Raw genomic sequence first — 12,903 nt, 5'->3', positions numbered from 1 at the left:
GAAGAATGTAGAAGATGGGAGTATTGGGAGTGGTGGGGTCATGGAGAGAGATCAACTCTGGGGAAAGGTTTTGGTATTGACATATGGATTTGAGGAGATGATGGAGATCCTGCTGGATTTCTGGAGTCGGGTCACTGTGGCAGGGCTTGTAGGTGGACAAATCTGACAACCCGTGGAGTCCCTCCACCAAGTATTCCCTGCAGTTAAAAACCACAGTGGTGGAGACTTTGTAGGCAGATTGGTTTATAAGAACAGGATGAGTTTTTAGGTGGTGGATTGTCATTCTTACAGTGGATCTGAGGCTGATGTCCAAGTTGAGGGATTTAAAGAATTATGGTTAGACAAGGTTCTAGGTTAGGAAATTCTGGAAAGTTAAAAGGGAATGATTTGGAGTCAGTGGAGATGGATCATGGCTAGATGGAAGAATAAACTGAGTCAAGCATGTTTCATATTGGTTTTTGATTGAATCTGATTGGCAGGGTTAGTGCCAAAAAAGTGTTTCCAATGTAGTGACTAGCATGATTGAATTTCGTTTGGAAAGGATTGATACTTCTGTTGGTGTGAGGCTTTTATGTTGCTGGTCTGTCTAGACTCTGGATTTTGCAGAGTGAGTTTATGAGGATGTGGTAAAGGTAGTATATCTACAAGACTGAGTATTGTGACTAGGAGAGTGCAGGAGAGGTTTGATGGAGGTTCTTGTAGTTGTGGTGGTTAGTGGTAGTCCAAGGTGTGCTTATAATGTGAATAGATTGCAAAGTTTTTTGAGGTGGCATTGTGCATGCTGCTCTAGTTCCTGGAGGGCAAGGGTATCTACCTGGGAGATGGGATGTAGGAACTCGTGATTGCAGAGCAGGAGGATTTTACAGATTGGGAAGGGCTGTGTTAACAGGTTAGAGCATGATTATGGTTTTTTAGGATTAGATTGGTGAGGGCTAGGTATTGATGAAATTTGAACAGAATGAGCTCATTGTGAGAGGGGGAGATACAATTGGAGGTGAGTAATTTGACAGGCGGGCAATTCTACCTCTGCATCTATACTCTGCAAAAAACTTTGAAGTGAAACTTCCTGGCAGATTAAAACTGTGTGCCAGGCTGAAACTCAAACTTAGGACCTTTACAAAGGTTATAGTTATAGAATACTACATTTTTTTAAGTCCACAATTTTACATTTCTGAACATTTAAACCAAGTTGCCAATCTTTGCCCTGCTTCAGAATCTCATCAAGATATGACTGAATATTTACACAGCTTCTTTCAGACAGTACTTCCTTACAAATAACTGCAAGAAGTCTGAGGTTATTACTAATACTGTTTGAAAGGTTGTTAACGTACAACATGAACAACAAGAATCCCAAAACACTTACTTGGGGCACACCTGAAGTTCCTTCTACATCTGACAACGACTCTCCATTGGAGATAACATGCTGTATCCTCCCTACCAAAAAATCCTCAGTCCAATCACAAATTTCACTTGATACACCATATGATCATCTTTTGACAATAAGTGTAGGTGTGGTACTGAGTCAAATGCTTTTCAGAAATCAAAAAATACTGCATTTACCTGACTGCCATGATCCAAGGCTTTCATTTTGGGGGGATTCTTTTGGGGGGGGGGATTCAGTGAGTCAGGCAATAAAATGGGAACAGTATGTATGACTGTGTTCTAGCTAGGGATAGGGGAACTTCTCCATACAGGTGCAGAAGAAAGAGGAAAGGATCCATAGTAGAGGACAAAAAACATGCACAATGGCTATCCAGAAAGTAACAGATGTTTTGAAATGAAAAATTAACAATAAGGAAAAACCAAATTTTATTATATTCATTTTAAAGGTACACTCTTAAGCTATTTTTCTACATGGTTGCTACTCAAACTGAGGCACTTATCATACCATGGTACAAGTTTCTTGTTACTTTCTGTGTAGTAACCTGCAATTGCAACACTGGTTCCTACCAGCTTGCAGTTTGGCATCGGTGTCAAAGTGTGTAGCAGGCCATATCTTTATAGCTGAGAAGAGGTGGTATTCACTCAGAGCCAAGCCCCAGTCGTAGGATGGATGACAAACACCTACCATCCAAAATCCCATAGGGGCTTTTGGGTGTAATTGGCCATGTGTGGATGTGCACTGCTGTGAAAAAACAAAACTTTTGTGCCAAATTTTCTCTGGTGCTTAACTATGTCAAATGTATGACAATACCTCTCTGGGTTAAGTGTTGTGCCATGTTAAAGGAAACTAGTGAGAATCACACCCTTAGAGTCCCAAATGACACTATCCATGATCTTTCTTACTGACAGCATTTGCAAACATTTCCTTGGTCTCTTGGGAGAAGTTTGGTGTTCCCATTCCATCAACTGCCTGTTTGTTTCCCAACTGACATTCTTCACTCAAATCTCATCCCCAGTTATGATATGAGTGATCACTTTGTTACCATTTTTCTTGTAATCTTTGAGGAAGGTCAGTGTTGAGGTATCTCTGTTTTTTTTTATCTTCCATTAGGATTTTGGGAACCCACCTAGGGCAAAATTTGTGGTAACCCAGTTTTTCGCCACACTTCATGAAATTTGGGGAAAAATGTGAAAGTTCTGTTATCACAAGACAATGATTTTTAAAAATTTTGTCATTGATTTTCATCACCAGTTTGTCAGTCACAAGGCTAGGCCTTCACAAGACAAACTAAAATTTTATATATATTTGGTGTCTGTTCTTTCAGATCTGTCTGAAAGAGCAGACACCATTTTGATCCAGCAGCCATTATGAATTAAGACAAAAAGGAATTACATACATTGACTGCAAGTGGGTATTGATTGAAATCAATGGGGAAAGTTGAAAATTTGTGCCAGACCAGGATTCAACCCTGGATCTCTTGCTTACTAGGCAGATGAACTGACCACTAAACTATTCGGACACAGTGGTCACTGCAACTGTGTCCAAAAGAACAGACACCACATAATTATATATAATTAAGGCAAGATGGCCAATGATCTCTCCAGTGCAGATGCACACCAGGCTTGAACTCTTATGGGAATTGGCAAAATGACATAAGTAATGAGAATAATGAGCAAGGGTCACTACATTAGTAGTGTGTGGATAAGATGAGAATTTGGGTCTGACAGGAGGCATGCTAGGGTAGTCCGTGTAGTAGCAGTGACTGCTGTGGCCAGGTGGCATAGTGGTCAAAGCATCTGCCTAATAAAGAGGAGACCCAGGTTTGAGTCCTGATCCAGCACAAATTTTCAACTTTCCCCATTGATTTCAATCAGTGCCAACATGCAGCCAATGTCTGTAGCTCCTTTGGGTCTTAAACAAATTTGTTTCTGTAACTATGGTCTGATTTGTGAACGATGGCAGTATGCGCAGGTTGAGACAAGAATGAGGATTGTATTGTTGCTGGTTCAAAGTAACAGTTGCAGTACTCTCACACAAGTGCTTTGCACATGATAAAAGCATGTATCCAACAAATTATATCTATCGCTTGCTTCTGTAAAGTTTGTTGCTCACTCCACCATCAGCCATGACGACTCGCAACAAATGGAATAAAAATTCACTAAATAACTTGCTACAATTGTGTATCATGTTTGCATTGCATACAACTTTCACAGCAGAATGCTCAGTACACTACTGAATGGTCATTGGCTGTCGGAGAATACGTGAAAAAGATGCACAGAACAAGCTTAAAACTCATCATTCATGACTAACTATAGTGCCTCTCTCGAACTCAATGTGTCATCTTCACGATAAGTAGCAACCTGTCCTTTGCCTAATATTGTTGATATTCCAATGTGGAGTTTCCATTATTTGTTTCTGAAACTAGTGTTTATTTTCTTTTGTGCCTTTGCCCTTGTGTCCCCAGGTGAAGTACTGTTGCCTGTATTATACTACACTCCACTGCAATATCACTTACTCACACCCTCACTTATACATATACTATGAGATTTGGACAGCACACATAGAACTTCAGAACATGAATTCCATTTGTCTCACGTGGAATGTCTGCAACAGTTTCACTTTTCATGCCATATATTTTTAGACATAAATTTACAATGTGAACATATTTTTGCTTCTTGTGTTATAAAATGGGACTGATCCTGTTACCAGTTATTTATTTACAAACCATAACAATTAAAATAAAATTTTATTTTGTTTCCAGTAAAGAAGATGAACGTATGATCCATAATTAATATTACATTTGAAACAATGAAAGTCGCCATTAAAGAATAATAATGGTGAGATGCTTTAGACAAAATGCATATGAGATGATGATATTTTTTTGGTCTGAAAGTTTCCTATTTACAAAAAGAAAACTTTTTGCAGTACAATACCCAGATACAAAGAGATGCTAACAATCTATGAGCAGAAGTCTTGATACTGTAATAATCATTCACTATTATTTACATGTTGGTTCCTAAGTGGTACCGCATTACTGAATAATAATGTTAATATAGCTGATTTCTTGGGAAAACTGAGATATATGAAACTCGAGGTGCAGTCTTTTCCATTACCGGCCGGAATTCTTTCCCTATTGTCACTTGTTTTTTGGGAATTTTTGCTGATGCTGATGTCACATTAACTGTTGTCAGCTTTTTCCTCTTGTAGTAAAATATTTCTCCAGCAAGAGTTATCATGGCCAGTGCAAGTCCAAATAAGGTTGCTATGAAAACACCACCTGTAGCAAAGAAGCAAGAATAGCAATGAAAAAAGTATGAAATATTATGACAACGATAAAATGTTCAATATAATGTGCCATAGAAGAAAGGGAAAAGAGGGGGATGCAACTATACATATTTGTGACATCAATGGCAGATGTAAATCAGAATTTTTTTATTATTACAAGGTCTCCTTATAAACCAATGTTATTTTCATTTTATCCATTAAAACTGGTGAAATCTTGTGACTAAAAACATTTGGTTTGTTTGTAAAACGACTTTTTCTGCTACCAGTCATGATTTCATTTTCATTATATTTTGTATGATGCATTTCAGGAAATGATCCCCATTTTTCAAGTGTGTGTTTTGTGTGCTATGCCATTTATTTGTGATGTTTTTGATGTGTGAGATACTTTGATTGTGTTGATGACACAGCCATTGCATGCGCAGCAGGTAGGAAAGTGCAAGTAGGGGCAGTCAAATGTAATATCATGGGCCAATGAGCAGTAATAAAATTGTACTGTAAATTAGGAAAACCAGCATCAGAAGCTTACAAAGATATGAAACTTGTTGACAGGAATGTTTGTCTTAGCCATGCACCAGCAAGGTTTTCAACATTTAAGAATGGAAGTGAATCTTCAGAAGATGAAACACACGCCAGGAAATTGTTACCAATGATAGACAAATTACCACCAGAAAGCTTGCAGTGAAACTTGGTGTCATTAGGAATTACCTAGGTCCATTTTAGAGAGAGATTCACACAAGAGAAAGATTTGTTGCCGTTTTGTGCCATTTTCGATAACACAAGAGCTGATAGAGCACTAAGTGGCAAGTTGTGCCTGTTTCATTACCACAGTTAATAAGGATCCTAATTTGTTGAAACAAATTATAACTAGGGATGAAAGTTGGTGTTTTCACTTTGACCCAGAGAGAAAATGTCAGAGTGTGGAACATTGTCACTGAGGCAGAAGAAATTCAGGTTGCAGAAATCATCCATCAAGACAATTATTATTGTTTTTTGATGCTTCTAGAGTGATCTGTTGTGAATTTCTCTCTGAGGGTATAACAGTGACTGGAAAGTACTACTTAGGAGCTATGCAACATCTCTTTCCTCACATTTATCATTTTGGGCCACATCTGTTCAAGTGCTAGAGTTGGATTCCTCTGCATGACATTTGACTGACTCAGTGCGCACTAACCATGAAATGGTTTTTAACATGAAAACAGAAATGCATGCTTGAAAAATTACCCTTTTTGTCTGATTTGGCACCTGCAGACTTTTTCCTGTTTCTGAAAGTTAAACCTGCTTTAAAAGACAATCATTGTAGTGACACTGAGGACATTGAAAGTGCCGTGGCCAACAGACTAAAGGAGGTACACAATCAGGATTTCCAGTGTTCTTTCAACAATGTGTATGGTCAGTATAAAAGTTGTGTGAAGGTGCAAGGGGATGATTTTGAATCCATGTAAGTGCAAAATTATGCTATGCACATCCGAGTGTGTGGAGACTAGGGTGTGCTGGATGAAGTGATCATTCCTGCAGTCAGCACTAGAAAGGTAACTGTCATGTGTCATGCCATGCATCAACCCATGGATCTTGTAGTGGAATGTAAGAGAAGCGTACCACTGAAGAATAACTTGGTCATCGTAGCCTCTTTAGTCTCGTTTAAGAATGGATTCAGTGAATTGTGGATAGTTAACTGTTGTCGAGAACCACAGATCCTTCCAAGACGCATGTGCATAGGAAACACTGAACCATTAATTGCCAAACAGTTGAGCATCATAGAAATCTCCCACACTGAGTCTGTGGGCAAAATTGGTGCTACCACTATGAGACAAGATCTTCTAGCTCAACTATCACCAGATCTCCCTAAGGAACAACAGAAGAAGCTACTTGCCATTCTTCAAGAGTTCTCTGAATGCTTTGATCCACAGGTGAAGAGCAAATTAGACAAATTGACAGTGAAACACCAGATTAGCACTGGAGACCATCAACCAATAAGCCAGATAGCATACCGTGTGTCAGCAATGGAACGTTGAATAATTCATGATGAGGTAGAGAAAACAATGAAGAATGATGTCTTTCAGCCATTGCAGAGCCCATGGTCATCACCAGTGGTTCTCGTCAGGAAGAAGAATGGCAGTTGGCACTTTTGTGTTGACTACAGGAAGCTTAATAAGGTAACTAAAAAGGACATTTACCCCCCTTCCATGAATTGACGATACACTAAATTGTCTGAAGGAGGCTAAGTTTTTCTCAACCATGGACATGTACTTGTGATACTGGCAAATTGAAGTAGATGAGGCTGATCATGAGAAAACCGCATTCATCGGCCCGGGGGCCTGTGTGAGTTTAAGGTAATGCCATTTGGTTTGTGTAATGGACCAGCAACTTTTGAACGGATGATGGATAATGCCTGAAGTGGACGATGTGTCTTTGTTATCTAGATGACATTACAGTGTTCTCAGAGACATTTGATGAACACGTAAAAAGACTGAGGACCATTCTTAAGTGTCTCCAACAAGGTGGACTGAAACTTAATCCAAGATAGTGTCTCTTTGGAAAAAAAGAAAGTTTGCGGCCATACCCAGAAAAGGTGAGATCTATAATGGAATTTCCTATTCCTAAAAGTATTAGAGATGTGAGAAGCTTCCTCAGATTATGTTCTTATTACCATTGTTTTATCAAAGACTTTTGTATCAAAGCCAGGCCACTCCATGAGTTGTTAAAAGCTGATGCTAAATTTATCTGGGGTGGTGCTCAACAAGATTCTTTCAATGTGCCGTGTAAAGCTCTGATGACTGATCCTGTACTTGGTCTGTATGATGAGAGAGTATGTGCAGAACTACACACAGATGCCAGTGGGTATGGGATTGGTGCTGTTCTGTTGCAAATTTTGAATGGAAAAGATAAGGTTGTAGCCTATGCTTCTAGGACACTTACAAAAGCCAAGAGAAACTACTCAACTACAGAAAGAGAATGTCTTGCTGTGATCTGAGCCATGTGCAAATTTCAACAGTATCTCTATGGAAGGCCATTCACAGTTGTTACAGACCATCATTCACTTTGTTGGTTGACAGGTCTTAAGGATCCAACAGGATGACTTGCCAGGTAGGCACTACATCTGCAAGAGTATAACATTACCGTAGTGTACTAGAGTGGAAGAAAACATCGAGTTGCCGACTGTCTCTCAAGAAACCCTATGCAAGACCATCAAGACTTTGATGAAGATAGTGACTGTCTCACTGCACTCCAGGATCTCCCTGCTGAGCACAGGAATGACGCCAAGATATCTCAAATTATGCTTGTCTTAAATCGGTCAGAGGATGGGAAAGGACAATTTAAGGTAGTTAATGGATTAATTTGCAAGAAAAACTTTGATCCATTTGGAAAGAGGTGGCTACCAGTGATTCCTAAACACATGCACTTAGATGTTCTACAGAAATTTCGTGACACACCTGAGGCCAAACATTCTGGATTTATTAAGACATATGATAGGATCCGCAAGACATTTTTCTGGCCAGGTTTATTTAGGAGTGTCCGTCACTATGTGTCGCACTGTTGAGAGTGCCAGAGGAGAAAGGCAGTTCCTCAGAAACCACCTGGCTGACTCATATGAATTCCACCAGCTGAAACGCCTTTCCAGCATGTTGAGACTGACCTCCTCGGATGATTTCCAATGTCTGCTAATGGCAATAGATGGATTATTGTTTGCACTGATTATCTGACAGGCTATGCCATTACAAAAGCTGTGAAAACAGCCGAAGCATTCGAGATAGCCAAATTCATCATGGAAGACATTGTATTAAAACACAGTGCCCCAAGGTCATTAATCACGGATCAAGGGAAAGTTTTTCAATCAAATCTTGTGACAGAGATAAACTGTCAGTGCAACATTACTCATCACATGATGACTGCCTACCATCCGCAAACTAACAGGCTTACTGAACGCCTTAATAAGACCTTGGCTGACGTGCTATCAATGTACGACAATGTTGAGCAGAGCAACTGGGATGAGGTGCTACCTTTTGTGACGTTTGCCTACAACACTACCAAACAAGACACCACAAGATTTATTCCATTTTTCCTGGTGCAGGGCGTGAGGCGACTACAATGATGGACACTGTGTTTCTGTTACATCCTGATGACATGGACGACGACTACATTGGCCAGGTATTAAATAGAGCTGAAGAAGCTTGTCAGTTAGCTCAACTCCGCATGCTGTGGGCTCAAGAAAACAATCGCCAAAGGTCTGACGTGAGCCACCACACTGTTGTCTACCAGCCTGGTGACCTCGTCTGGATCTTCACTCCTGTTCGGAGAGGACAGGAAGGTTGGTGTCTCTGAGAAGCTCCTCAGGCGCTACTGTGGACCTTATAAGGTTGTAAAACAGTTGTCTGATGTTACTTATGAAGCTGAAGATTTCAACTCAGACACGAGACGATGAAAGATCAGAGATATGGTCCACGTCCTTCGAATGAAGCCCTACAAGGATCCTGCAACCCAGGGTAAATTCGAAGCTCCAGCCACAGGCAACAAGCAGAAAGGTGATGAAGAGCATAGCAGCAAAGGAAGTTCTGAGAAGATCACCACCAGGGCGAACATCAGCCATCAGGAGTCAGAGTATGCAGGACCGATGACTCATTCCCGGACTAGGAGGATGTAACACCAAGACGCTGTTCTCTTAAGGAGGGAGCAATGTCCACAGAAGAAGCTGAGTAGCACAGTCACAGTGATTAAGTGGTTATGATACTAGACTGTTGCATGGAGGGTCGTGAATTCAAAATTCACCTGAACTGTAAAATTTTAATTTCTATATTTGGTTCGAGTACAGTCTAGAAGTATCCACAAATGTCAAGAATCATTGTACTGGAATGTTCTATAACTGTATATATACTGTAACTTACCAAATGAAAGCGTTGGTATGTTGATAGAGACACTAACAAACACAAACAAACACACAAAATTCAAGTTTTTGCAACCCACGGTTGCTTCATCAGGAAAGAGGGAAAGACGAAAGGATGTGGGTTTTAAGGGAGAGGGTAAGGAGTCATTCCAATCCCGGAAGCGGAAAGACTTATCTTAGGGGGAAAAAGGGACAGGTATACACTCACACACACACACACACATATCCATCCGCATATATACAGACACAAGCAGACATATGTAAAGGCAAAGAGTTTGGGCAGAGATGTCAGTCGAGGCGGAAGTACAGAGGCAAAGATGTTGTTGAATGACAGGTGAGGTATGAGTGGTGGTAACTTGAAATTAACAGAGGTTCAGGCCTGGTGGGTAACGGGAAGAGAGGATATATTGAAGGGCAAGTTCCCATCTCCGGAGTTCTGGTAGGTTGGTGTTATTGGGAAGTATCCAGATAACCCTGAAGGTGTAACACTGTGCCAAGATGTGCTGGCCATGCACCAAGGCATGTTTAGCCACAGGGTGATCCTCATTACCAACAAACACTGTCTGCTTGTGTCCATTCATGCGAATGGACAGTTTGTTGCTGGTCATTCCCACATAGAAAGCTTCACAGTGTAGGCAGGTCAGTTGGTAAATCACGTGGGTGCTTTCACACGTGGCTCTGCCTTTGATCATGTACACCTTCCGCGTTACAGGACTGGAGTAGGTGGTAGTGGGTGATGAAGCAACTGTGGGTTGTGAAAGCATGAATTTTGTGTGTGTGTTTGTGTTTGTTAGTGTCTCTATCAACATACCAAACGCTTTTGTTTGGTAAGTTACATCATCTTGATTTAGATATATTTTTCCCATGTGGAATGTTTCCCCCTATTATATGTATATATACTGTGTGTGTTATGGCTGGAGGCAGTTCACTCCATGCTCTTGTATGTGCAAGTGCTGAAAAAACCTTCATTAAGTGAAGTTACTGTTCGTCATTCATCTAATTACACCTTCTTCCATGTGACAATATTACATACCCTGTCACTATTACTACAAGGCATACTCAGTGGCGAGAAGCAATGCTATTCAAAGAAAAAATACAAACAAGATGTAATAAACTTGAATACCAGTTCTGTCAAAAACTGCTAACATAGAATTCTGGGAATCCAGCAATTTTTTTCATTACTGCAACTTTTGCTCTGATTTATAGTCTACTGAACATGAAATGGATTTACCAGATAACATACAGGGTGATTCAGGAGAAATGTCACATAATTTATGATGTAATTCTGTTTGTGAATATAAACTGAAAAAATCCTATTAGAATGTGTCCAGTTTTCAGTCATTACGGAACTGGAGCGGGTTGAAGACTACACATGTCCTTGAATGAATATAAAGACAAGTGTGAACATTAGTTACCAAAATGCTGTGTAGGCACTCTGGTGAACAGAATAATGGTGGGGCAGATGACTGATCCATCCTACAAGAGGTGTTCAAAAAGTCCCCCACCCATCTCAATGATCTCAATGTGCTTGTTGGCATGGTGGAGGGTATGTTGTATTATGCATAAAATATCATCTCAGCTGGCTTTAATGTGGGCAACAGCACTGGTGATGCAAGCAAAAAGTTCTTCCTTGTATCTGCCTTTATAGCATACACATCCTCCTTTAATTATCATCATACCACACCAGACATTCAATGAGACCTTAACTTGGAATGTTTTTTCCCCATGTCATATGGGTTCTTTATCACCCATGTATGAGAACTGTTGGTGTTCATGATACCATTGGTGTAAATTTAGACTCATCTGTAAATAAAGAGTGTTCCACAATTTCTCTATGTACAGTAAACCATTCACAAAATTGTTGCAACAACACAGAGCTCCCGCACCTCTTGTAGGGTGGGTCAGTCATCTGTCCTGCTATTACCTGTCCACCATAGTGCCTACACAACATTTCGGTAAGTAACATTCAAACTTGTCTACATATTCATTCGTGGATGTGTGTAGTCTTTAACCCACTCCAGTCCCGTAACAATTCAAAATTGGACATTTGTTCATAGGACTTTTTCATTTTATTTTCACATGTACAATCACCTCACAAATTATATGGCATTCCTCCTGAATCACCATGTATAATCATCATATATTATTAACAGAGTCTACAGAAATAGACTAATGGCATGTTTTCATGGTTTCAGTGAAAACAGTTACATTTTTGTACAGAGTACTTTGATTACTGACTTAGTCATTACTTAAATCCCCGGAGCATCTCCTTCATGATGAAATTTGATCGGTTTTACTGACATGTGTGAATGAATGAATGAAACCTCAGATGCAGTTCAAGAATTTATGTATAGAAAAATCAAAAATAAATTTTTCATTTATTTTAACTTTCTTATGTTAAAGGTATTGTAGGAATTTTATCACATTTAAATTTACGTTTGCATAAAGGATTTCTTGTGATACTTGCCCAAACTTTCCAGGGTGATTCCTTCACTGTCATCAGAGTTTGGACATGTCCCTTTTGCTGAATTATTCCAGAATTTTGCAGTTAGTGATTCAAAATAGCGATCTTTCTGGAGATCAAGAATTCTGAAAGAATCAGAAAATTATTTTCAGTGTTATTTGATATTAACTGATTAAATTATAGCTGTAATAAGAGTCTACTATAAAAATTAAGTGGAAGATTCAGTTGATAACTGAATTTGTAATAACAGTAGCAAAAGGAAATTAAAGCTGGAACATAAGTAGCCTGTTGATATTTTACTCATTTTACATATAATTACAGTAGGATAAAGAAATCTGCTGGTAGAAGCCAAGCAGTTTCTTATCCAACTGTTACTTTTTAACAAATATTTGAGGTTTATATAATTCATCAAAAATATACAATAATGAAATAATGACTAACTTCCTCATCAGTATGTCACATGACATTGTTTAGTTCATCAAATATCTATAGTAATGATATACAGACTCACGTTCTCATAAATATGCCCCATGGGCTTGTACTTTCATATTTTGCAGTCATAGGTGTTTGAGATCAAGTGCCCCAAGTAAACCTAGCTTTTTCATTCTTTGACCAACCAACCAATTATCTTTTCTTCCTCAGTAAAGTATTTGTCATAAAATGCATCTAGTACATGTGTAAAAGTGATCATTTACATGTCTAAAAGTGATCACTTTTGCATCTCAGCTCCAGTATACAATTATTAGTATTCAATCCTAATGCAGATTTACTATAATTTTAATTTTAATCGAATCAACTATAGGTTCTTGGTGGAACATTTTTAATTAACTAAACAAACACCATTTTTTGCCTTGTTTCTGGAACAAAGGTTTTCAGTGCACCTCTTCTGTA

At 39.2% G+C, this 12,903-nt stretch overlaps 1 protein-coding gene across 1 annotated transcript in view; it reads right to left on the bottom strand.

Annotated features, from left to right (window-relative positions):
* Nucleotides 1-4,111: 4,111 nt before the first annotated feature.
* Nucleotides 4,112-12,903, bottom strand: part of LOC126094110 (ionotropic receptor 25a) — a 216,765-nt gene continuing 207,973 nt past the window's right edge. Inside the window, exons 16-17 of the mRNA XM_049908770.1 lie at nt 12,016-12,137; nt 4,112-4,661 (exon numbers count right to left, since the gene is read on the bottom strand). Of these exons, the coding sequence (XP_049764727.1) occupies nt 4,432-4,661; nt 12,016-12,137 (352 nt within the window). The 3' untranslated portion in view covers nt 4,112-4,431. The remainder of the gene's footprint in view (nt 4,662-12,015; nt 12,138-12,903) is intronic.

The sequence above is a fragment of the Schistocerca cancellata genome, chromosome 1, assembly GCF_023864275.1.
Source record: "Schistocerca cancellata isolate TAMUIC-IGC-003103 chromosome 1, iqSchCanc2.1, whole genome shotgun sequence".
In the NCBI taxonomy this organism is placed as follows: Eukaryota; Metazoa; Arthropoda; class Insecta; order Orthoptera; family Acrididae; genus Schistocerca; species Schistocerca cancellata.
Note: the sequence above shows the minus strand (reverse complement) of the source record. Positions and strands in the feature narration are given on the sequence as shown.